Raw genomic sequence first — 27,950 nt, 5'->3', positions numbered from 1 at the left:
GACAGTTTTGAATCAGTTTTTATGCTTTTTTTAATTTAAACCAACCCAATAAAATCTCTGTTAAAAAATATGAAAACCAGACATTGCAAATTTCTCGGCCATTTAATAAGAAAGCAAAAACTGGAACATCTCTCTTTAACTGGTAACAATCATCCATGCAACATATAATAGGAATATTTGGTCTAATTATAATTATTTATCTGAAACCGTCGATGCCTGGTTCAGGCCAAGCAATTGAAGAAGAACCCAATAGGTGTTTTTTTTTTTTTGAGAAATAAAAATACCACTGAAACGGATCAAAGTTCGTTTTGAATTAACATTTTGCAAAGTTTTGTTCCAAGTGTTTTTCTTTAACTGCAGATTAGAGTTGTCAGGTAGTATTTTTGTAACGTTTCAAACACAAACAAATTTCATAATGTTTTATAGCTAAAGTTCATCATTCCGTTTGAAATTAAATATTTTAACAAACAAATTGATTCTTACTATACAATAGATTACAAGTCTCTTACAAAAATGATTTTTTTAAGACGTTTAAATAGTAATGTAAGTAGCCTGTGATGTGAATGTTTGTTTTAATCCAATCGATGTTAATCTATGTTCAACGATATTTATATCAAGAGTTTTAGTTTGAGGAAGTATATTCTGGCAAGAAAATGAAATATCTTCTGACAGGTGTCAAACCCACAACAATGCTTGATAGGAACGACTCGGTTACATGTCTTGTAATACAAACGAATTTATTTTCACACGAGTCAGTTCAATCATAAACAGCTAAAAATCGATTTCGATCAGCTAGATCATCTTCAGTTAAGCTTATTCAAATAAAATATATTTGTGAAAATAATTTTGTTTCTATATTTTGGCATTCAACACAAGGCTAAGAACTCTTTGGTAGAGCGAGCATATTGGCCAAGTATGTTAAAAATTGCTGTGAATCTCTGCATTAGTCATGGTTGTAATCCAACATTGGCCAGACTGAACGCAATTTGCAATGCTACATTTAAAATACATTGCAAAGCAGTCATAGCTGAAAAGGTTTAAAAACAAGTGCTCTGCTTGCATACGCATATTGCATAATATGCTAGGCAGCTAGAGTTAGACAAAGAAGATAAAATCAACTGGTCAGAAATACAAATTAAAGCATCAGAAACCAATTCTATAAACGCATCACAGCAGACAGATATCACATCGATATTTCATGTTTCGTTTCACATGCAACCAAACAACTTTTCCATTAAACTTATGCAAATTATCATGATGCCACTTTTTACACTCACTTTTATCAAATTTATAACATTTATCTTTAATTGATTTTCATGCTGTGAGCAGCCAAAGTCTCTACAAGTAACCAACTCATAAAAATAATATATTTTTCTATAATATCAGAGGTTTTGTCAGCTCGTGGATAACGATTCAAAACCAATCAACCTGTAGGCTACATCCAAGTGTTTTTAAAACAATTGTTTTGAACAAACTTTTTTGGTGATTACGGTGATTCCGAACTCAAATAGCCTCAGTCTTATTTTTTCGACAATTTAAGAAAATTTGAATCATCATGCGCTGGCAACAAAACTAAACTCACTGAAACCCAAACCGCTGTAACCCAGCTAGAAATTTCACGTGTATTACACATAGATTCTACGTACCTTGGGTCGTGTATTATACGTTAATTTTCACGTATAATACACGCATATGTGTAGACACTATTTCACGTGCATTACACGTATATTTGGTGGTGGATTTTACGTGTTTTACGCTCGCATTACACCTAATTTCCTCGTATCTGACAACACTAATACACGTGTTTTCCACCTATATTTGGTGGTGGATTTTACGTGTTTTACACCCGCATTACACCTAATTTCCTCGTATCTGACATGTAGATTCTACGTACCTTGGGTCGTGTATTATACGTTAATTTTCACGTATAATACACGCATATGTGTAGACACTATTTCACGTGCATTACACGTATATTTGGTGGTGGATTTTACGTGTTTTACGCTCGCATTACACCTAATTTCCTCGTATCTGACAACACTAATACACGTGTTTTCCACCTATATTTGGTGGTGGATTTTACGTGTTTTACACCCGCATTACACCTAATTTCCTCGTATCTGACACGTAGATTCTACGTACCTTGGGTCGTGTATTATACGTTAATTTTCACGTATAATACACGCATATGTGTAGACACTTATTCACGTGCATTACACGTATATTTGGTGGTGGATTTTACGTGTTTTACGCCCGCATTACACCTAATTTCCTCGTATCTGACAACACTAATACACGTGTTTTCCGCGTATATTTGGTGGTGGATTTTACGTGTTGTACACCCGCATTACACCTAATTTCCTCGTATCTGACACGTAGATTCTATGTACCTTGGGTCGTGTATTATACGTTAATTTTCACGTATAATGCACGCATATGTGTAGACACTATTTCACGTGCATTACACGTATATTTGGTGGTGGATTTTACGTGTTTTTACACCCACATTCTACCTAATTTCCGCGTACCGTATCTGAAATCAACAATTCAACACATTTGTATTTATTTAACACATTTGTATAACACATATTGTTATAAGAGGCTACTGTCCAATTGTGACCCTTCTAGCACTCATTCGGAGAGTTAACGCTTGTTTTGAACTTTATTTGGAATTAGAGAAGAAAAAGAGCAATAGCAGTGGTGGGAATCGAACCCGCGTCAATGAAAGCCAACCAGCTGACAAAACCCCTAAACCAACCAGCTGACAAAAAATCCATCACTTAATTTGCTTTCTATCATCTTCTTTTCGCCATTTTTACGTCACTTAAACCGGAGCTTATGATTGGTTGGCGGTTTCATTCTAGTCATTTTTAGTGGCAGAATTTCGACTTGTTAAAGTGGCTACCGTACCAAACCTTAGTAAGTAATTGTTTAATATCAGTAAGCGAGACCACTTAAATTTACACTAAGAACTATCGTTAAAAGATCACATTAATTTGCGACTAAAAAATGTCATGAAGTTTCCTTTTTACATAACGTAATAAAAACGTGTGAAGACACCTACAAAAACACATAATCTAACTTATATCCTAAAAAATGCGGAGGAGCGTGGTTAACACCAATCCACTTGAGTGGAGAATTCTTTCTGTTTATACCGTCCTTTGGAGGTAGTTTTACCTAACACAGATTAAAAATTGCCCAAATGAACGAAAGAACTTCAACACGTTTAATATACGTGGAAAACACGTGTTACTTTTCAACAGATGGAAACGTGCAATACACGTGGAAACAACATATAATCAAAATACAAAAAATTCCTGTAAAACATCCTTCTGCTCGGGTAAACATTTTTTCTCTTTTGTATGCCCTCTTCTGGGTGTGATTTTACCTTATATACCTTAAAAATTAGTCAAATAATCATAGGATTTTGAACACGTGTAATATACGTGGAAAATACGTGTTATTTTTGCAAGAGTTATATTCAAAAAATAATCCCTAATAAAACTTCTAGAATCATATTTACACACTAGTCATACTAAATGATAGCTAAAATATGTCTCTAAAAAAATGTTTTTTAAACAAGTGAATTTGTGTTGGTGTACACAAACTCCTTAATAACACCTGAATTCTACCTAAGATACCATACTACCTAAAATCAACCAAAAATCAACGTGTAATATACGTAGCTTTCTAGCTGGGAAGCTACGGTCAGTAAAATTCAAATGGCGTGTGTTCGTGCTATGTTATTTAAAGACTTGTGAATATTAGTAACTTAGGCTTGCTCGGAGCAAGAACATTATTTTTACTTCGTTTGGTGCAAGTTGAGATTAGATTTACTTCGAATTATGTTTCATAGTGAAGCATTTCGGTTCAGTAAATAAAGTCAAAGTCGCTTGGTATTAGAAGGTAGAGTATATAGCCATAGGTAACACAGACCCAGACAATATGTTACCCAGATGACAATAGGTAGGTAACCCAGACCTGTAGGGCAATCCAGACAATAACATCAGATGTATGATTTTACTTTCCTTCTGAGCTGAAACAACCAGCGATGGAAAGAAGAGCGATAGGTGCTGCAGAATTAGAGCAGGTTTGTTAATTTTGCTGCTGTGTTATATTTGCTGGTAAATGGTAACTTTAGAATTGGTGCTCGCGGTCGAAGTTTTGAAGTGCCTTCAGATGATCTTTCAGTGATCTACAAATGCGTGGTGGTGTCCATATACACGTTTGTCTGGGCCAACAAGTATGCAAACATCGTGGTGTTTGTAATCATGTAATTTCATTTTCCTGAAGATACAAGTCACAATGATGCAATATTTATAGCCATATGAATGATAAGTGCTGTGTTTGTTATGCAGGTATTGCAACGTTCAAAATATGGTATTTACAGTAGATTGACTGCTGGATATTTTGTATTTCAACTTGTATGGGAGCATCACGTCACCAAAATCAAACAATTGCAAAAATAAAATATTGTCAACCATTGTCATAAGAACCTCATCCAAAATGGATCTCGCTCGAGTTTGTGTCATATGGTCACAACTTTAGTTGTTCGCAAAAAACATATTTCGTCATCTCAACGATTTGAAGCAAATTTCTTTGCTTTAATTAACATTTTCTAAAAAAGCAGTTTTGATTTGTCGTTACTTCAAAACCAAACCATCGAATTTACAACGATTTACAAAATTTTACAATATTTTAAGAATAAAAGTAATTTGCGTTCTTCTGGTGACTATTTACTAGGTTACCTCCTGATGTTAAAGATGATAACTAGCTTTTGTATTTCCGACGTTTCGTCAGTCAGCACGACTGACTTTATCAAGGTGGCTAAAACAGGTTAACACAACCTGTTCAGCAACGATGGCACAACACAAAAACGTACTGATAAAATGAATAAAGTAAGCAGCAAGAATCAGAATTAAAACTTTATTCATTTTATCAGTACGTTTTTGTGTTGTGCCATCGTTGCTGAACAGGTTGTGTTAACCTGTTTTAGCCACCTTGATAAAGTCAGTTGTGCTGACTGACGAAACGTCGGAAATACAAAAGCTAGTTATCATCTTTAACATCAGGAGGTAACCTAGTAAATAGTCACCAGAAGAACGCAAATTACTTTTATTATAAAATGCCTGGTGAACAGTCTCTCTCTGTTTTTATTTTAAGAATGTTACGAAATTTCGAATTGTTCCTTTTCGACGCAAAATTTGTTGTTGTACTTTCGCTTCGAGTTGAATTCTTTTTGAAAATATTGTTCTGTTTCGACTTGCCTTGTTGAGAACTCAGCAAAGGTTTAAGTTGCCTGTTTATCTTTTCAAAAAAATAAACGCCGTTGCAACTGTGTTAAATTTTTATAAGTTATATAGAGTAGAGAGTTTAACATACATAGAACGTTTTCTTGACGAGTTAAATTTGTTTTCAATGTATTTCAAATTTTTCTATAGTCTTGCAATTTTACGAAAGAACTGCCTTTCTCAATTTTTCTTTGTGCTACAAAAATCTTAAAGATTTTGTTGTTAAAAGAATTTTCACTTCCTTCTGCTAGTGTTACGCATGGCTGCGTACTTAACACGATGTGACGAAGTGTTTTCTTCTGTAATAGGTTTTATAATTGATTTGTTATAAAACACTTTTACTCTTACTGTTGTTTCTATCTACCATAAAAAAATACAAAATAAGCGCTACATGTTTTTGCTTTAAGTAGGTTGTGTCGGAAAGCTCCAGTCACAAAGTGCCTCATTGTTAAGAAACAATATTGCTGCTGCATTAATTGACCCTCAAAATTTTGCTCTGCATAATTATTTTAAAAACAATCCATTTTTAATACTTTAATACCGTTATACTGAAGGAAAAATATTACATTTAAACAAAGGTATTTTACTTGATTTTCTTTAATTACACTAAGATATAAAATAAAACGTGCATAAAAGTAAAATTTGTTTAGTGACTAGTTTTTAAAAATGCTTTTCCAGTCCTTTATTGCTAAGTTAATTACTGATATATTCACGTTTTTTAAAACAAAAAGTTGAAACTTTTCAGTGATTGAAATTATTCATCGATATCTCAAATAAATTACAAAAAGTGTAAGTCCAACATGTCAAAAAGCGTTTCATTTTCTCATCATCGTTTCAGTCGTTTCTACAATGGCCTGGAGAAGAAGTACAGCAAATCAACTTTTATACACTTCTTTTTGATGGTATGTGAATTTTAACCATGGCATCATTATTTAAGCTCCCACTTTCATGACGTCAAAATGAGGACTCACTCTAGTCTACAGAAGAAAAAAAATGTATAACACTGATTGCATTATATACTGTCCCAGACGGCAAGATCCGTCGTTTTTTACATTGATTGAACGTATGCAGACGTAGAATCAATGCAAAAACGACGGATTTTGCTGTTTGAGGTTGCATTGCTGAAATTATTTTAAATGCTTGTTTTGATATCACAATCTACCCGTTATGTGATGAATCTAGCCTAAATGTTTCTATAAATATCATAAATATGTTAAAGTCATATTCTAAACAAATTAAGTGCTTGTAGACTTTGTTTAAGGACTTTCTTGTAGATCTATTTAGCATGAATGCAAACTATTTTCAACAACACTCATCTGAGTTGGTATGTACGTTATGTGCAACAAAAATTACCAAAATATTTTTTTTTGCTTCATTGCAAAGCTATGGGTCATTTTGATGCTTAACCTTGCAAAAGGAAGCTTGATGTTTAACATCAGGGTGGTTTTTTAAGGTTAAGCATCAAAGCGCTGTAGACTCTGCAGTAATTGTAGCCTACTGTCCACTTGCCTACATCGAAAACTTGTAGCCTATGTACTTTGCCTATAGCATTACAGCTAGTTTTAATAAGGCCCCGCAAATTTTTTATAAGAAAACACTCCTGTTGCAAATGCAGCAGTTTGTCAAGGTTTTGTCAACGTATAACTAACACCAACAAACAAAATTACTTTCTTGTTACTATTTTACAAGAATATTTACTGTACAATTGCTTCATTTATTAACAGTATTGCAGAGTAAAGTGACCCAAATTACGTCCAAAATTAGGTTTGAACTCGACTACGGATTAGTGAGAAACGGAAGACTAATATTGAGCCTCCTGTGTGAAATATTTCGATTTAAACCAGGGGTGACGAACCTTTTTTGCGGTCGCGGGCCACTCTGTCAATTATACATGCTTTATCGGGCCGCACAACTTTTTAATCGTGATGTCATAGATTTGAAACGAAGAAAAATACAAGATGAAGTTGGTGAATAGTGTTTTCACAACTTTACTTTATAGCTTTCCTATTTTCTAATTTTAAACCCTGAAAGTTAGTGTTTAGGGCAAGAAAATAGCAAAGAAAAGGTGTACCAGTGAAAACATAAAACAGTTGTAAGATGTTTTTTGTCATTAATACATGAGCGATTGTCAAATTGTTTTGCGGGCCGCACAAAATTCTTTGACGGGCCACATGCAGCACGCGGGCCGCAGGTTCGTCACCTCTGATTTAAACGAATCAAACAGTTGAATCAAATTTATGGTGAATGGGCCAGTATCAGTTATATCGATCAATCGGTGCATTTTTTTGCAATTCAAAAGAATTAAGCAAGTTCAATTCGTTGTAAATTCGAAAGACTCGAAACGACTTGCCAACTATTTTGGTTTACGTGTTTTTAGGGCAATGATATTTCGATCCGGGTTGAATCAATTTTTTTGTGAAAAAATGGTTAAAACAGCTTTTGATCAAAAACGACTTAAGGATTGAACCAATCACCGAAGAACTGTCACCAACAATTCTCTTATTTGGATTCGTTTTTGACGTCATCAGCCAAGAATGAACGTTTAAATGTTGAAAACAAAACCTTTCTAAACTTTTTTTTTGTATAGCTACAGTCCTTTTCGTTAAGTTGATATGAGAAGCTTAGACTGTGATCAGTGACGTAGTTAAAAAGAAAATTTTAGTGGGACAAAGCAACTGTTGTGGGAGAAAATGTTTTAATTTTTGAAATCAAGAGTTTAGATAAAAATGTAGATAAACTTACTGAAACATGTCATGTAATATATTATACAATAGCATTAAAGCGTTGTAATAGCATTAAAAATATAACTTTTTTGGGCAAGATATATTTTTTTGGAGAGGGGAGCCGTTATTCTCCCAAGCCACCCGTGGCTACGTCCCTGACTGGGATCACGTTGAACGCCTGCTTCGCAGAAGGATTATTTTTTCCAACGGGTTCAGAGTCAGACTGCAAAGGACCATCCATGTTTGTCAAAAAGAAAAGAACAAGTTGTGCGTTAAATACTTTGCAGTTGCATCAGTTTATTTTCACATCAAAGCACAGCCGCTTGGTTTAATGAGGGTGAAGTCGCAAATACAATCAACTCCAGTCACACGTTTCTACTATTTGATTGCATAGTGGTGACTCATGGTTGCTCGTAACATGGGCTACTCAGGAAGAAAAATCCATTTTTTACATTGGTTCAACGTCTGCAAACATTGAGTCAAAGTAAAAACGGCTAATTTTGCTGGCACAAGATCATATCACAGTCGGTTTAAGTTGTATTATCTTTACAGATGACTGCTTTTGGTTTGCAAACAATTTTTTCACGTTTACTGCACCTGCGTATTAATCTTTCAAGGTCGTTTAATAATTCTGTCAATTGTGCATGACCGTGAGCTTTTATGACGACACAATGGTAAAATCAAGATACGCAAAAGTTTTTACTGTTTTAGCAATGGTGCTATGTTGGATGCCTACGTTTTCTTCATGCTTGACAGGTGAGTTTGTGGCTTATAACGTTTTAGGCTTGATAGCGCTTGAATGAACTTGATCAGCAAGCGAGCAACGTCACAGTTGACGACAATGGAATTGTTGATCAGACGTCATTTCTTTCTGTAAACTCTGTTGACGAGTGTCTGAAAGCAGAAATTAGACTGTGAGCTCATATCGCTTTACCTGTAGCACGTGTTGTACAAATCACAAATGTATAGGCTATGTAATACAAGAAGCCATTCTTCTTTTTTTTTGAATTTTTGTACAAGTGAATGTTTGCTTAACTGTGACCAGTGCTGTCATACATTAGCAGATAAATATGCTGTTATTATCACGAATTCGATTCTGACCTGATCCATAATGTTAAGAGAGTAAATTGTTTTACATGTGCGTCCATTGAGAACCATTGTTGTTGATATTACATCATAGAAACTCCAAAATGTCTTGGGAGCTGCCCACAAAAGTCGTCCTTATAAAATTACGAAAAAAATAATCTTTCCGCATAACATCCGCATTGCGTCAACCCCCCTTGTCTGTGCGGACGATATCTCTGAAGTGTAAGTGGCTATGGCCGCTTGATAAATGTTGTATTGCTTGCGTGAAACTACAAATCTACTACTTCTACTGGAGTGGCGGTTTAGAAACCCTCTGTAGCAGGGGTGCCCATACTGTTTAAAGTTTTTTGGCACGGCCCGCACTTCGCTATTTGCGAGTCTTGGCGGCCCCGTTAAATTTTTCGCTCATATCTGTCCTTGCACTCCGGCCTCAGCTTCAAAACAGTGGGCTATATTGTGGGTAAGGCAGTCATGAAACGTTTGTAGTTATACAATCAACACCGCTTAATCGGCCCACGTTTAATCGAACTATTCGCTTAATAGGATCATTTTTTGCTGGTCCCGATGTTTAACGTGTTTTTTTTCACATGTGTTGGGCACGATTACACGTCAAGAGTTGATGTTGGGGCATTTAAGCTATGTTCTCGCAAAGCTATAGGCTAAGTAGCAAGATTGCCAGATAATTTTTATATTTAAGAAGAAGCAACAATACAACAGGGTAGGGCATTATAACAATATATTTTATATATTTACAAATAGTTTTAACATTCGAACGTTTTTCGGCTTAACTTAAGCCCTCATCAGAAATCCGAAAATATTGATAAAAATGCAATAAATTTCAACTTCTTGGAGGTAACTAACTAACTGACAATAAGCATCTAGAAATACGCAGCCATTAAAAGCAATAGTGTGTAAAACAGGTAGACAGACAGAAAGACAAATTACATTAGAAGACGACTACGTAAGTACAAAAAAATTTGCATCACAGGGTACCTGATACATCATAGTAGCGTAAATGTTGAGGAGAACGGACGCGCGTCCCGCAAATACCTGTTTGTTTAAATTTGGGTTGTAGCGTTTGATGAACAGCGCTTCCTGAATTTTTGTGTCAAATTGGGATTTGCCTTTGCGTAAAATTTTAAATGAGTCAGTAGAGAATTTTCGATCTGCGCAAAAAGAACACTCCATGATATGGTCTTGGGCGTGTCTGCATTATTTTGACCTGATGGTCTTACAGGCTAAAAAACATCTTTATATCGCAGCCTATTGGGCTACAAGTTTTACACTTTTGGCCTTTTCAACTACAAAAATTGAAAAAAGTCCGGAAAATTTGTCCACAATCACCAAGTTTGAAAGGCTTATACACACACTCATTGAATTTTCACATACAAAGGTTGTGTGCTCAGAAACAGAAAGAGGCGCAGCAGCGGCAAACATTTGGCGAGTACCTTTATTCCGGTTCCATAAATTAGATCTGGTTCAAATCTGGAACCGGTTCTCAAGGATTCGTTATTCTGAAATGGACGTTTCTATACTACATTGTTGGCTTTCGTGCGTGTCTGAACCGCTCTAGGTTTGCAATTAGACGCGAAACCTGGTTGTGAAATCAATATGGTAACACGGGATCAGATGATTGGTGAAATGATTTTGTTGTTTGTACGATAAAAAAGGATGTCTGCATCCCAGGAATCTTTCTTGTCCACAAAGTCCACAATTTGCAAACTCCCCTCCTTTTTAAAGTACACCCTTCAGGCTATTTGTCTCGTCTAGTGGAAAACTTGTGTAGAAAAAAGACGTTTTTCAAATAGAATAAGGACCTTCTGATGATCCCCCTTTTAGAGTGAAACAGGCTGTAGAGGTTTTAGAGAGTAATAACTATGTTTTACTGTATGTATTCAATATTTATATATTAACGAAATCAGAAGATTAGCCTTACGCTCTCAAGTAAATTTTTTATTTTCGCTTATTTCTAAAGAGAATATTTTACTTCCACCAAAAGACTGAATTTGCAAGACTGTTCTGCAGCTTAAGTTGAGCCTGCAAGATTAGGCTTTAAGCTTAGTTGAACCAAGTCAGTACTGCTTGCTAAGGAGAATTCTAACAACCCGTATTTTAATGTATTTTTTAAGTACAGAAACACAAAAATTGTTGATTGAAGTCAAATCTTAACATCAAACTGTAGAGCAACTTTTACAAAAGGTAGTTTAAGAGAAAAGGTGCTGATGTATTTCTGTTGCTGGCACTATAGCGCGAATGCAATAGATCTTGCTGTTTGAGATGATATGCAAAGGTGGCAAGTCTTGAGCATTGGATTAAACAAGCCGTTCTTTACAAGACACATTACAAACAGCCGGAAAACAATGAAACTACAGTGCAAGGCACAAAATATGTAGCCTACTATTGTTCCGGTTTATTCCGGTTTCAGTTTCCACGATCAAGAGACGAACCATGTTTCTCGGGCCACTAGCAGAGCTTGAAGGATTTTCAAAGAATCCTATGACCGAATGAACTAAAAGCTGCTTTTAGATCTACAAAAGCTTTGTAAAGATGGCGGTCTTCGTGAACTTTTTACCAATGTGACGAAATATAGAGATATGGTCAACGGTGAAGCAACCATGCATGCAGCCCGCCTGTTTCAATCAATTGTATGTACGTTCGAATGTTGGTGAAGTTCTGGCAAATAAATCTCGTAACAAAACTGCATCCAACGAATAGAAAGGGACGCTATACCGGGGTAATTTCTGCAACTTTTTTTTTATTATCTTTTTGTTTCCGAATGGTCTCGAGTCCAGGGGCGCCGGAACGATTTTTGACTGGGGGGGCAAGATTACGAAAAAAGGGCACTTTTGTTTACTAAAAGGCCAATTTTTTTTCAAGTTTTAAGATAAGATATAGCGATAATGCTAATCTATCAGCTCACTATGTGTTGAGTAATGATAGCATACAAGTGTCCGGTATGCAAAGAAGGGCATCATGCTATGTTATTATAGGCTTGCCATACGTCCCGGTTTAGCCGGGACAGTCCCGATTTTAAGGCCTTGTCCAGTTGTCTCGCCCGGTTAACCAATTTGTCCCGGAGTTTTCAATTTGAGATTTGCAAAAAAAAAAATTCTTGAGCTAGTCATCTTAAACAATTCTTTCTCAAGTGGGTCTGCGGAAAATATCAACAAAATGTTTCAGAAGCAAATGATCAACATCGACTTCTTTTTCGATGAGCACGTTTTGGTAAAGAAATAGATGTCTAAGAGTGAGAGGAAAGAATCATGGCAAAATGCAACGACATCTCTTGAACAAAAGTAAACTTTTAACAAAAACATAACCATTCCAAACTTTCAAAACCTTGTCGAGTTTGTGTTTTGTTTGCCTGGGACATCAGCACCAGTTGAACAAATTTTTTCAATTATGAACAATATGTGGTCTGATGACAGAGGCCAAATGCTAGAACAGAATGTCAAAGCTCTCCTCACTTGCAAAATTAATGTTGATTTGACATGTAGTGAATTTTATGAAAAGATAAAATCTAACACTGTAGCCTACTTTCGAAAAAGGTACTTAGCACAGAAAAATATTATTAGGCCTGATTCATGTGCTCATAAATATTGTTAAGTTCCCTTGCTTTCGTTGGAGAAATAGGCTTAAATATATTGGTAATTTTCCCATATTAAATAATTATAGTTGCATTAAATTATTTTGTATTAGGCCTACATTAAGATTATTTGCAGTTTTATATGCGTCCCGGATTTGCATTTCTAAAAAATGGCAAGCCTATGTTATAATGATGTAACCTACTGTCAAGCCTTAAAGCAGCCTGCGGCCATGGCCGCTAAGTAGTGCTTGAATGACCGCCGGTGCTACCTCCTCAATCGGCCAAGTTTGGCCGCCAGTCTCTTCTAGCCAATTATTTAATTTCGCAATAGAATGATCGTGGATTAACTGTCGAAAATATGTAGTGTCAAAGAGTGACGCAAAATTAGATCAGCGCGTCATAATCGCCACTGTTGCATTGTGCGGGAATATTTGTTATTGCTGGAATATATCCATCTGCGATCAGCCGATCAACAGCGCTGTAAGTCTTGTTTGTAATTCACGATGTATATTTGAATAAAGTCTTATTCGAAAGTGCTAATTTACATCGGCTGGCAATATTGTCATTTTTATGTCGAATCGATGTTGTCGGACATTGAATCGTTGTTAAAAAGGAGAACTAGGTTAGTTGACATCCGAGGGGAAAACATTTTATCATCCTATTTTGCAAAAATTATGCTTCTTTTAGTAATGTCCTTCACATCATTGAAATACTTATTTTATTACATTGCCGTCATTGTCAACACGTGTCGAACGTTGCTTTTCGTTGCTAAAAATAATTCTAGATGAGTGGCAAACTTCTTTAAAATCAGCCACATTGGAGACACTCGTGCGAGTGTCGTTAGATGGTCTCGCAGTACTGGATTTCAATCCCGATGAAGCAGTTATTGCGTGGTGCAACGATTCTATTGTAGGACGTCGCCCAGACCCAGACTTCAACAACGCTAAGTGATGATTTTAGCATTGTTGCAAGTTTAATTCTATTTACTTGTGCTATCGTTATTTTGTATTTTGGCCTCCAAGCACGCAGATTTGGCCGCCGAGAAGGAGCTCCCGGTAGGCCACGATGGCTGCCGAAAAAACAACGAGTTTTAAGGCGAAAAGCAGAAATTGTTATATTGTAGAATGTGCAGTAGCTTACATGACTTTAAAAGGGCACCATTGCCCCCCCTGCCCCCCCATCTGCAGAAAAATTGAGGGCAGGGGGGGCATTCGCCCCCCCTGCCCCCCGCTTCCGGCGCCCCTGCTCGAGTCTACACCGGACTATAGTCAGAAGACAGTTTAAAAAAAAAAAAATGGTTAAACAATTTTCAGGTCCAGGAATACAAGGTCGTGAGTCCTACCAGACGGCTGTTCTCTGTGACAACAGAGAATAGTTACGTAACAGTTACAAACTATAACAGTTACAAAATCACATGTTTGGAAATGACGTATAATTACGGGCTCTTTTTAAGACATTTAATTCAGATTAGGTTACTGTGGAAGTTACGCTGGGTTATTTTTATGATTGTCTAACTGCACAGCCCATTGGCTTTCTCAGCATACCATAGCGATTTTGAACAGAATTTTGAGCACGTTTTCATCTAAGCAGGCAGGCCTATCTCATTTAGTGTAAATAGATTCAAAAACCTTAACACATGAGAATGGAAATTGCTTCTAGTGATGTCTTAGAAACGGATGCTCTGTTCTCTGTGAGCATATTCACTACAAGGTTACCGATTACATTTTTTTTTAAAGATATCTAGTATTACGAAAACTGACACCCCATTCCTTCTCCCCTTATATATTTCTAACTATCTTCTACGGTTAGTCGATCTTAGAAATGTACAGGAAGCCTAAACCTGTTTGTTTTTCCACATGTCTATTTTTAATATTCGAGAGAAAATCGATCACCTACTGTACTTGAACGCTTAGTCAATTTGAAGGCATAGGTTAATTACAGCATTGTCTTATAATGTGTCGCTTCGCTAATTACTTTTTGATTTTGTTGATTTGAAAAAAAGCCAGTTTGCTGGAAAAATGGCAGCCGACAAAAACGTAGTCAGAATAATCATGTTTTCGGTGACTTTCATTTCATTCTTTTTACGGTTAACTGCGGATTTGGATATGCAGTAGTTTGCTCACCCGTTGATAAGCGTAATTATCCATCGGGTAAAATTTACCCCTCTGTAATGCCATTTATCGACGTTGCCAGAGAAGGCACTCCATAATTGTGATTTTTCTTTGTTTCGGCCGAAGATCTTTCGTGGTTTGTGTTATTTTCGGTTTGGTGTTGCTTTGAAATGCAAGAATTCGAATTATTTTCAAACCGTGTCAAAGCCTGGTTGCTTGCGTGGTGATGTTGACTAAAAACATCTCCGTCTCTCGGCCTTGAGATATTTTGGCAAACAAGACTTGTTATTTTACATCAATGGAATGTTTGCGAACGTTGAATCTATGTAAAACGAAGAAATATATTTAGCTAAAATGTTATGCAGTGTGTCAAAACGTTTTGTGATATGACATTGAATTAAAGTGAAAACAATGAGCTGTATTGAAGCTCAGTTTACGTTGAATAACTTTAAGGAATTCTTATTTCAATCACGTTAGTTTGCTAACTTGAAACGATTTAGTCTATTGGTTTAACCATGGTCGTTGAAAACTTTTTCACTGTAATACAATTTTGGTAAAGAGGTAACTTTCTTCAACCATAAACAGATAAAACCAAGCAACCACACGGCATTTAACATAACATATTAAACTGAACATAAACTATAAATAACGAACGTTTTCGGCCATACACATGTTAGCCCTTTTCAAGTATCGAAAAAATAACTGATTTTACATTTACATTGAAATAACCGGTTCGATTTTCTTGTGAAACCTAGGGATATAAGACTTCTATTTCAAGCATTTATGCTGCGTGATACTTCAAAGCTCAGTATTTGGTTCAATTCTCTTTTTACCTTTCAGTTGATTCCTACTTTTGGTTACTCTCTAGGCTATGCATCTTTTAAAAATAATTTGTTAAAATAATAATAAGCATATTTTGTTTTGCGCCATTGCGACAACATATAGAGTAAACTGAGATTACAAACGCAACATTACAGATCAGGAAGCATTAAGAGATCTAATCGTCGAGTCAGCTGCTCCCTTATTTTGGCATGTCATTAAATGTCTTTCCGAGACACAGCCGCGTGCTTTGGAAGGTCGGATTTGACTTGGTATTCTTTTAAGCGCTGCGTAGACGTTGGAACACTTAGACACGCAGCTTCATTACAATCAATCAAGTTTATACACTTTAGTCGGTGGGATGGCGCAGAGGATGACGTTGGCTTTCCAGTAATGGGAACCTGGTTCGACTCCCCGCGTAAAATGGTTGTTGATAAACATCGCTCACTTCTACCCAGGGTGGAATAAATTGGGCGGTGTAGTTGCTGAAGCAAAGGTGGCCGAGATAAAACAGCTGGCCACTATACTCTTGTTACTGCCGAAGGCCGAGTATAATGAAAATCTTACGTTGGTATCACTCGAGGTTCAGTAACTGATTCACTATTAGCTTGAAACTCAATAAAATATTTTGACAACATCAAGCAACTTAATATGGGAATGAAAAGCATGTTGAAAGTACCAGTAAAAACAACAGACAGAAATAAATGGTGGCAGTCAGCAGTTCATAAGGGAGGTCGCTGCTGATCAAGCACGATCAATCTGTTGAAAAATATTAACTTGGAGGGGAATTTGGAACAAATATTACCTGAATCGATTTCTGCCAAACAACCATCACTCCGTCATCATTATCAGTTCAGATTTAAAGACAATTGTCTATTTTCATTTATTTTCCATTATCATCGAGGCAATAATGCAGCAGCAATTTTACGCATGACAGAACATCACTCGAGTTAAATTTAAGTCGTGCGGTAACGACACGAGTGAAACATTACCCACACGCATTAACGAAAAATATAGTCAAGATTATTATTGTTTTTTAGCATTGCTCTGTATTTACCACAATGATGTGCACACTTTGAATAGGTTGTCTCACTTCAAAGCTTCGGTTACTTCAATCCTTTACTTTAAAGCACGTTCATTTTTACAATGAGGTGGTTATTACTTTGAAAAACGGTCATGCTGGCTTGTGGGTTATTCCAAAGTAAATTCCAGCTGTTGTTCAAAAACTGGCTAGCATTCAGGCCCAGTTTCTTGAATAAGAGTTTAATTGAAATGCTTTGAAGTTAAGTAGTGATACTATAATTGCAAAAGTATTAAGCATCACAAATTGTTTGGTAAAGCTTGAATGCTTAAATTGGCATCAACGCAAGAAACAAAAGTTTTAAATTAATGAAACAGTTTTTGCTCGTTTTAAGCATTTCAAACATTTGAGCTTGTTTCTAATTTTTTAGATTGATTGGTAGCATTGTGTATTCAAATCAAATCTAAATCCGCATCCACCAGAACAGAGTTTAGTTAAATTTTCTCAAGTATAGTTATTACTGTCTAAAACCTCTACAGCCTGTTTCACCCTATAAGGGGATCATCGGAAGGTTTTGAAAAATATGCAAAAGCAATAAATCGGTAATAGCCTACCTGAAAAGATATTAAATATTATAACCTTAAAACATTATAACACTGAGCTTATTAAAATTATTTTTTTTTTAGTTAAGTTTCATATTTTTTTATTGAGTCAATATCAAACCCATTCAATTTGAGACAGATTCTTTGTTCACCAAATTATCATTTCTAATTGCTTCCTTTTAACTTGTAGCTCCAACTTCAGTCACCATCAGCACAGTGACATCGTCGGGATTCACTGTGTCATTTGACCCGGTTTCTGATGCTGATGAATACAACATCACTGTAACTGCACAACATGACCCTACACCTACAGATGCTGCAATATATACAACAACTGAAACGACGTTACTTGTGAGTTTCGTTTCTGTTATGTATTTGTTTGTATCAGAATACCTCAACTTAGACATCACAAATTTGTAGGGGTGTATTTAAATTTATTTGTTTGGAACATAAACAATTGTTAACATGAACGTAAACAATAGTATTGCTTGTATTATATGCACTACGTCAGCACTGGCAGATTAGAAAATGACACTAAGAGATTGACCAGTTCTTCTTCGTGTGAACCTTTTCTTCATCGCCACTCCAAGATTTCGTTGATACAGGAATACAATATTATATAAAGATTATGTAAAAGAGAAGTAGGAAGTCGCTTTTCGAGCAGTAACGGTGAAGTGTAGACTGCCCTTAGTTTTGTCACTTTTTGCAGAATAAGTTGAAGATTATGACTCATGACAAGAGACTTGTAATTTTTCAAGACAAAACACTTGATATGGCATTATACTTGATATTGTCATTTCCCGCCACGAATAGCTTATGGCTTATACTGTTCTGGTCAATCGTTAAGTATGTTGTAAAATTGCATGCAGAAGATAGTAGTTGTATTTATTTCAGGCGATCTTTTCTGTACCTACATTAACTTTTGCAAAGCTGAAACTCGCGTCCATATTTTTTAACTAAATGTAAAAGTGTGACACAATTTATTTCTCCAAGAAACGTAATGTACAATATCAATATATTTACATCAACAGGAAAAGCTGTTTGTAGGAAATCGAATGTGTGGAAAGACTCATTGTTGATTAGGATAAAACATGGCACATGACATATCGCCTTCACAGTGCAACTGAGTTTAACAAGCATTCGGTTGGTAAACAGGGACGTGATATGGCGTATTAATGACAATCGTTTTTTTTCTACAATAGAAAAAAAACGTTATTTTTTGTGGCTGAGCATAACATTAAAACAAAAAGAAAAACAAATTATTTTTTTTTTAACTTGCAGGTAACAAACCAAAGAAGTAACATAAATTATGACGTAACAGTGACAGCGTTTAATTCGACCGAGAACAGCGAGTCATCGAGCAGCAGCAGAGCAAGAACTGGTGAGAAATTAAATTGCAAGTGTTAGCTATTTTGTGCATTTGCGTTTGAAATTTCCATTTTATTTCCTCTTTTTTAATTTGACCAGTAGCCTACATAGTTTTTTGAACAGTAGCCTACAGTGGTGAGTTATTGCAATGCAACCAACTAAAACTAATGAAGCGTGTTAACAATGACCCCTCTTCACTATTTTTTACATTTCAGCTCCTTCTGGATCGAGCATTCTTCAGGCAATTTCCACTCCAACCTTCATTACAATTTTCCTTGAAGAAACACCAGGAGCAACAGCTTGGCAAGTCGAATACATAAACACCGACACTGGTGACTTGAATTCCATTCGTGTACCTGAAGACACTCCATCAAACACGCGATACGTGGCAATGTAAGATTGCTTCTTATGTGATGCCATGTTGAAAATAGCATTGTAAAAACTTATCTAAAGGTATAACTTTGTAACTTTTAATGTTGGCGAGTAAATAAGATTTGATTATGAAACGCTCCATCAACATTGTTCCAACTGTCATTGACAATCATCTGCATTTTTGCGTTACTGACCATAAACATGCCAAAAAATTATTGAAAATAAATTTGTGACTTAATCGATTAGAAACAATCACATGTGCCTTGCTTGCTGTTGCTATGACTTACTCCGGTGCAAATATCGAGGAGTAAAAGTTAAGAATAGAGTTGATACCGCTTTGTCTCTCTACCATCCTTTTCTTATGAAAACAAAGCGCTCAGCAAAGGAGTAACTAATAACCTATTAAAGGCATACTAAAGGAAAATTTCAAACCGGAATTAAGCATTAAAATGAGTAAACTGAACATTCAAGAATACATTTCAAAAAAAATTACCGAAAAAAAAATTGTTTTCAATGGCGCTGGCAAGGCCCAAAGTCCAGTGTTTCATTTATTTTCATTTTTTTCAAAATGACCTAAACGTGCAAACACTGCTCGAGAATACGTCATAAAAGCCAGCAATAACAAAAGCCACGTTACCACATCTGATGTTTTGAGCAAACTGTCTGCTGTTTTGATGTTAAAATGTGCTGTTTTGATGTACATACATACATAGCCTACAGTCAAATCGCCCGCAGTAACAATTATTGCGTGATCGGTTGATTGCTAGCCTTTATGACGTAGACTGTACAGTCGCACGCTTCGTTGCTCAGGCTCAATCTCGTTTTGAAAGCTCTGACAAAAGCACGCGCACAATGGTGGTCAGACCGCAATGGGGCAAAATTTTATTGAAAATCGTTTTATGGTAGCATGTTAAACACAAAGAACGTGGAAAATCGCCAAGTCAGGTTTTTCATTTAGTACCCCTTTAAACCTAAACAAAGTGCTACTAAATCAAAACAAAAATACAACAGAGTCATTTTGATTCCATTAATCTAACTCCACTTTTTTGGAGTAATCTTTAAATAACACTAAAGTAAAGGTGAGTCCCATCCTTGAATTAAAGCTTCAGAGAAAGAGAAGATAAGGTTCTCATTGTACTAACCCTTCGACATTAGTGAGAGTAGGGTGGCCAATTTCTTTCTTTCGCCGCTCTTCCTTCAGCAATTATGCCCACCCAATTTATTACACCATGGGTAGAGGTGAGCAGCGTTTTTCAACAACCAGCTTAAGGCGGGAGTCAAGCCAGGATTGCATGATTGGAAAGCGAGCGTCTGTTATCTGTTGTACCATCTCACTGCCTGAATAACACTGAATTATTGATAAAAGTTAAGGTTGATTTATTGTTGCTCTACACAGGGGCGAGTTTAACTGATGGGGGGCCCGGGGCACTTTTAGATCGGGGGCACCAGTCCAAAAATTTTTTTCGCGCCTTCCGCGCGAAAAACTTTACAAGGAAACTTGAAAGTCACCTACACCGTTGCTAATGCCTTTACGTCAAGCCCAGTCACCACCTTGTGACTAAAGATTCATCTTGAAAGAAAAAAGAGGCATTTTGCAAAAACTTCAAAGGCTGATAAAAAATAATAACAATAACACAAAATCACACCTTGTGACTAAAGATTCACCTTGAAAGAAAAAAGAAGCATTTTGCAAAAACTTCAAAGGCTGAGAGAAAATGATAATAATAACACAAAATCACATTTTTCCACGTCGGGTGGGCCTTCAAACAGGGGTCCTGGGCAACTGCACCCTCTGCCCCCTTAAATCCGGGCCTTGCTTTTCAACTGCCACGATTTGTTTGAAACTATCATTTCACCTAATTTGACTGCTTTAGACAAGAAACAAACAATCAATTATTTGTTGAATCCAGAATCCGCTCGCTTGCTCCAAACACACATTACTTACTGAGGGCGAGAGTAACTCACATCAATGACGTCACAAGTTACACAGTGGAGCAAAGCCCATTTGGAGCCAGTTATGACGTAACGACAGGTAAAAAATAGTTTTCACATGTTTTTGCGCTAGTAGAACATTAAGTGTTTCTTTCTGTAAGTTTTAAATTTGTTTTTACTGCTTTTCTCCTTTCCTTCAAAGAATTGCACATTTCATGATACTTAGCGCTGTTTTGAAGTAAACAGAGCTCAAGGCATTCCAGAGAATTGACATTTTGTAGTTTTGTTAGAATGGCGTTTTAGTTAAAGCACCATCAATGGGATTGGTCTGGTTACATCCTTCTGGAGTCAGTAATTATAAATTATCATCTTTATTCCTTGCTTTCAAATGGTTAACTGAACCAGCTGTCTTGCATATTTTGTTTAAAATCACTTAGCAATTAGCATATCATGAGGCACAGACCAAATGAGATCTATTGAATTTGCGTATTGCTGCAGTTACAGCGCAAAGCGTAGCTTTTAAGCTTGCTTGTGAGTTTTGTGTTAGACATTTTGTTACATTACAACCGCATGGCCAAATGATGAACAATGGAATCAGTCTATGGTCCAATAATCGCCAATTGTGCATGTTTATTATGACAAAGTCATTAGGCAGTTAACTGTAGCCTACCACTTTCCGACCGGAGTTAATTGGGTGGAGATTGAGAAAGCAAACTCGAAACACACCAGAAAGATCGTGATTTAAATCTCCTCCTTTTCATACATGACGTGACGTATCATTTCGAAATTATTGAATCTAAGACACACATGGCGTCTTATTGTTGAGCTTGAAAGTTGTTTTTGAGCTGTTTTTTTGTCGTATCTGGGCTGACGTTCGGTGGTTGAAAATTTTGATCAAGTGGACGGGAAAACAGAGAAGCCAATCTTCGTGTCGACCTGTAGGCATGCCTTTAAGTGTCCTGCCAAAGACACAGCAAATGCTTTTTAGCGGTGTCGTATTGACACCCGTTCGAATGTCATACCAAGGCTCTCATCACTCGGCCATGCAGCCGAAGTGCCGTCATTGAGTCGAAAAGAATAACTTTTATAGCCTACGATTAAAAAATCTGTTAAACTTTGTGTAGGCTATCTTAATATTGTGTCATGAAGTGGTTTGCCGTTTTCTAGACTTTTTCAATGTTTTCTTCTGGCAACTTTTAAATTGTAGTTTCATATACAACCGGTTTCATATACAATCAGCGAATACCTGATCTGGTGATAGAGCAAATGTTTATTTTTTTTAATGAAATTATTTTGATGTCAAGCTTTATGATCAGCAGAGTGTGGAGTAAGGCATAACTTTGTTTTTGGCTTAATGCGTTGTATATTTTTATGTTCCTTGCTGATAAGCAAATCATAAACCTTAAAACTTCTCAAATCAAAAACTGAAACTTGAGTATGGTGGTGTTCTTTGTATTTACTCCTTGCTATCTTTTAAAGTACTGGCACAGTCAGGGCCTCCAAGAGCCCTGCCGGGCCCCGGTGCAGATGTTGCTGCCGGGCCCCCTAGCGCGACATGTCGCGTGATATCTCACCAATCACAAGCAAAATTTGCGGTGCGCGTCTTACAAAGGATAAATTAAGTTAAAGTATTAACACTCCATTATTTCACAAACAATGCACTATTGTAAATATAACTTTAAATTCACAGATACACACTAGTTATACACAAAGATAAAATGCTGTGAAATGCTAAAACTCTACATATGGAACTCTACCCTAATTTGAGGAAAAGTTTATAGCTGTTGAAAACAAAAACTTGTATTTTCGATATTTTTTTTAGTCCTGGGCAAAGATCAAAACCCTAACTTTTCCTAACTCTAACCCTTCCTAACTCTGGCAACACCTGATGGTAACCATGGCAACAAGTGGGTAAAATCAGCCATTTCGAAGATAAAAATTGCAATACTATCCGATATGGCTGACATAGCATTGCATATGTGTGCTTACAGCTTTACATTAACATACAATACCATTTCTGACCTTGAAATCTGCAGAGACTAGGGCAGCAAACTTAGGATGAATGCATTGCTATTGTTCATGACTAAGAAATACCAACTTCAATATAAAAAATAACAACTTCATATGAGAAATACCAACTTCAAAAAAAAAAAAAAATTGTATGCAAAATTGACCTTAACACACAAATTTAAACATTTTATTGGCCCCCTGAACGCAAAAAAATGTAAATATTGTTGTTCTAAAAAAGGGCATACCCATGAGGGGGCCCATTCAAAATACAAAACTAATATTCATATAAAAAACAATATTATATGCAAAATCGACCTGAGCACGCAAATTTAAACCATTTGTCGGGCCTTCCTAAACTCAAAAAATTGAAAATTTTGTAATTTTAAAAAAGGGCATAGCCTAGGCTACCCATAAGGGGCCCCCATTGGACATACGGAACTAATATAAAAACAATATTTTATGCAAAATCGTTGAAATCAATCTTTTTATCGCGTGAATTTAGACATTTTGTCGGGCCTCCTTGAACTCACCGGGCCCCGGTGCAATGCACCGGTTGTCCCCCCCTCTTGTTGGCCCTGGGCACAGTAGCCTACCAACAAACTGCAAAGTGTTTTGAGATATTACTTTTGTTAAAAATTTCTTCAGCATGGAATGGCCTCATTATGACTTTGATTTTTATTTAAATTATATCATTGTTTTGCAGAGAAACTATCTGCTTTCGGTCGTGTTGAAGTCGCTGGAAGTTACGATGCAAACGTTGACAACAATGAGACTCTGAAAAGCGAAATTGCTGCTGAATTGTTATCTGCTTACCAAGCAGTTCCGGAAAACGTTTTCAATGTTTCTGTTGTGGAATTGGAAGAATACCCAGAATCTGAGAATATTCTTTGCCACTATGAAATTGAATTGAACAATCAGGAAGTACCGGTAATTGTTGATGAGGATGCACTAACATTGGACGATTTTGCAGAATATTCCAACTTTCAAGTTCGCTACTTTGGTAAGACGTCACTTTTTATTGTTTATTATCTCTATTAGAATTAGGTTGTAGTTCAGTTCAACAGGCCATAGCCCTAAGAAGGGCCGTAGGTATTTCTCTCTAGAGCAGCGTACTGTTCGCAATCATGAAAGAAATCAACATCTATTGTCGAAAGGGTGCTACTCAGCAATTGAGGACATGCTTTTATTATTATTATTATATATTTTCATCAGACCAATAGGTACATATTTACTACCAAACATGCAAAAAACAAAGCAAAAACAAACAATACAAGTAATAATTACAATATCCCAGTTAATAGATAATGCTGTTGCAGAAAATTGTCAATAAATTAACTGCAAATCGCAGTATTGAAATACAACAATTTGACAAGAGTGTCAGAATTGCAGAGAGTAAAAACATTTTTGTGAAGATTGACATCTACATAAAAAGTTGTAAAGATATTTGCGCAGTACTGCATCAAAGGTCAAGATATTTTGTTCAATTTCAATAGTGCGAGCACTGGCATAGCGAGGTAAGCCATGCAACATACGACAAGCAACGTTGTATGCAACAGGTATATGGTGGATGGAGACAAGAGAGAAGATTCACCAAAGTTGACATGTATAAAAGAAACACGATGCGCCTGAAATGACAAGTTTTTTATAAAAATTGTGCAATTCAAGAAGTTGACCCTTAACTTGTTTCCAACACAATAAAGATGTCTTGTATGTCTGCTTATGTCATTGTCATCTTTTAATGTCGAGTTAATATGAACACTCAGGTATTTAATATTATCATTAAAAGCAACAAGTTGATTTTAAATCATGAGTTTAGAACAAGTTGATTTGAAATCATGAGTTTAGGTGGAGATGCTAACTTGAAATTGTGAGGAAAGAATAACATTCCAGCAGGCTTTGAAGCATTAAACACCATTTTATGCTTGCCAGCAAAATTTTCACACACATTTTTAAGGTGTTTCAGATCATTTAGGCTAAGTGAAAAGCAGCAAATGTCATCCGCAAAAAGAATCTGGTTTAAAAAAATTATAACCAGCTGAAGTGTACATCCACCATTGACTTTATTCAATTAAATTGATAAATCATCAACAGATAATGAAAACAGATGTGGACTGAGAACACCACCTTGCCTCACTCCGTTTGAAATATGAAACGACTCAAACAATAAGTTTCCCAATTTTGTTTGCATCGTTTGGTCAGAATACCAGGAACAAAGTAAGAGAATAAAACACGGTGGCACATTTCGATCACTTAATTTATTCAACAGAACATTATGATCAATTCAATCATGTAAAACAATCCAAGACCGTCGATGCATCTAAAAAGGCAACAAAATTAGGAGTGTTGTGATTGACATCTGAATAGATGACTTGTTTCAAGAAACAGGTGGACGACAAGTGACTTCTCGTACTCCATCCTGTGAGTAACATCTGCACCCAAGCAAATGTCAAACGAAACTTGTCAACCAAGAGCCTCCACCCGGACGGCACAGCTGCAGGGGACAATGGACAAGTTCAGACACCCCACCATCCTGTAGCTCAACATAGAAGGTTTCACAAAAAGCAACATCTAAGTTGTAGAGCAGCTTGCCCATACCAATCGGGCACTCGTCATTCTCCTCGAGGAGTTCCTCTGCAACTCTGCAGATAAGCTAGCTATTCCAAATTATACGCTAGCCGGGTCTACCCTAAGCATGAAGCACGGCATTGTCACGTTTGTGCTTGTCGCGTTTGTGACGTTTGTGCTTGTCGCGTTTGTGAACCTGACGTGGACCTTCGTCGATCAATCTCCGACTGATGCCGAGATTGAGTGGGTGTGCATATGTGTCTCATGTGCTTGTGCCTGACGTGGACCTGACGTGGACCTTCCTGACGTGGACCTTCGTCGATCAATCTCCGACTGATGCCGAGATTGAGTGGGTGTGCATATGTGTCTCATGTGCTTGTGCCTGACGTGGACTTGACGTGGACCTTCGTCGATCAATCTCCGACTGATGCCGAGATTGAGTGGGTGTGCATATGTGTCTCAGACTAAAACATTGTCAATATTTACGAGCCCCCACCCTCGCAAATGTTGCCATCATCTCTCCCAACGTTTCCCTCACCCAATCTCTACGCTGGCGACTTCTAACTGCCAGCACATCGACTGGGGCTACAACACAAGCAGCGACGAATTGCTGGCTGGCTGGGCCTTCACCAATCACCAATCATCTTGCCCTCCTATTCAACTTAAGGGAACCAACCAGTTTCCACTCTGGTCTGGGGAACAAGGACAAACCCTGACTTGGCCTTCGCGACTGCCGACAGCTCTCTTCCAAACAGACGTATGCTTGAGAAGTTTCCACGGTCCCAACATCGGCCGTTTTTTAATATCGCCCCAAAACTCGTGGCACCTGTCCTGAGTGCACCATTGAAGTGATGGAACTTCAGAAAAGCCGATTGGAATCACTACAGTCTCCTGACCAACAAGTCCGGAGTTTAAATAATGTGTGGCACATTAGACGATTTTTATTTATGTCTCAAAGTTTACAACGTTTGCAGCAGTGCTGTGTTAAACCCTTTGTGGGCCCCAGGGCCAGAATAATTTTGGGCCCTCTATCGTCAAGCAGACCTATAGTATTGTGTATGCTTTTACTGCACTGATATGGAAATGTGGTTCACTTCAATAGACTTTCTCACCAGTTTAGAAAACAACACAAGTGTAAGTAACTGCAAACACAGGTCTATCATTTCTTGGCTACACCTTTGCTCGGAATGAAAGCCAAAAGTGTTAACAATTTCTAATAAAAAAAATACTGGCAATGGAGTATAGTGACGACGCGGTAATACCACCGTACCGTGCAGAGTTTTGAATGTTTGAACTTTGCGTCGCGGTACCGCGATAAAATCTGAGGATAAAACCAAAACTGAAGAAATTATTAATTTTCATTCAGATTTGGTCATCTGGTCTGGTAACATTATTGTTTTTCACCATTTTTATGGTTTATCTGGCAACACTACTTGTCCAGTCAACCAAGGTAAAAACATTGTGATTGTAAATTTTAATTTGTAAACAAAAGCAGTGTCAAGAGTTTTGAGAATCAGGTGTTTAATTATTTTTATTTAACATTATTTCATTCCAAGACAAAGCTTTCATTATTTTATGCAGGCATTCAAGTTAATTAAAGTTTTTAGGGTATGGTAGCCTTGGTTAGTGTCAAGAATAAACACTTAAACAGGTCACTTGTGAAAGAATGATTTTTATTTTGGATCAAAGCAATTTCAGTGGGCTACCATACAACATGTGATATGCCAGGCCTATAAGGTATTTGAAGATAAGAGAAATTTCATTTGCATATATTCAGAAAAAAGTAAATACAGAAGAACGTTTCTGCTAAAAGTATCCAGCATTCAATAAAACGCAACTCAGATGAGCTATAAAAGGTGGATAACAAGTGGTGCAAGGTCCTCAATTGCCTAAATAGGCTCAAAATTTTTTCCAAAATTTGCTTTTGTTTAATAGATTCCCTTGCATTTGATATGCACTTGCACAAGTGCACTCTTATTCTTCATGGTGCAGAGGCAGTATGACATTTCGAGATGTTTTGCGTTGTAGTGTACGAGAAGACATTGCAGTGCGGCAGCGGACAGGTTTTTTCTGCTCGTGACATCACTAGTCAAGGATATTTATAATTACGGTAGCGTAAATGTTAAAAATGAAATGATAAATCATAAAATAAATTGAATATATAGGTAGCGTACCGTATATATATGAATTCACAAAGGGCCCAACTCCATTTTTTTTTTCACTTTTTGTGCTCAATCAAAAGAAATTGAATACCGGTATGTGAATTCAAAAAGGGCCCTCCAGTATTTTTTTCATTTCACTATTTGTGCTTTCCAATTTCTTTCAATGTCTTGTAAATTATACTAAAAAAACAGCCAAATTTTTCAAACATATCGATAAACACATAAAAAATACCCTATCAATATTTCCATTGATTTTGAAATGGGTCCAACTACATCAATTACACTTCAACTTCTAAATAGTT

At 36.6% G+C, this 27,950-nt stretch overlaps 1 protein-coding gene across 1 annotated transcript in view; it reads left to right on the top strand.

The window, feature by feature from the left end:
* LOC145788292 (uncharacterized) overlaps positions 1–27,950 on the top strand; it is a 67,896-nt gene that overhangs the window by 7,347 nt on the left and 32,599 nt on the right. The window contains exons 4-8 of the mRNA XM_082600074.1: positions 17,430–17,590; positions 18,521–18,620; positions 18,823–19,000; positions 20,890–21,011; positions 23,625–23,921. Coding sequence (XP_082456200.1) covers positions 17,430–17,590; positions 18,521–18,620; positions 18,823–19,000; positions 20,890–21,011; positions 23,625–23,921 — 858 coding nt within the window. The remainder of the gene's footprint in view (positions 1–17,429; positions 17,591–18,520; positions 18,621–18,822; positions 19,001–20,889; positions 21,012–23,624; positions 23,922–27,950) is intronic.

Source organism: Aplidium turbinatum, chromosome 2 (genome assembly GCF_918807975.1).
Source record: "Aplidium turbinatum chromosome 2, kaAplTurb1.1, whole genome shotgun sequence".
Lineage (NCBI taxonomy): Eukaryota > Metazoa > Chordata > Ascidiacea > Aplousobranchia > Polyclinidae > Aplidium > Aplidium turbinatum.
This window is presented reverse-complemented; position numbering and strand designations above follow the sequence as displayed.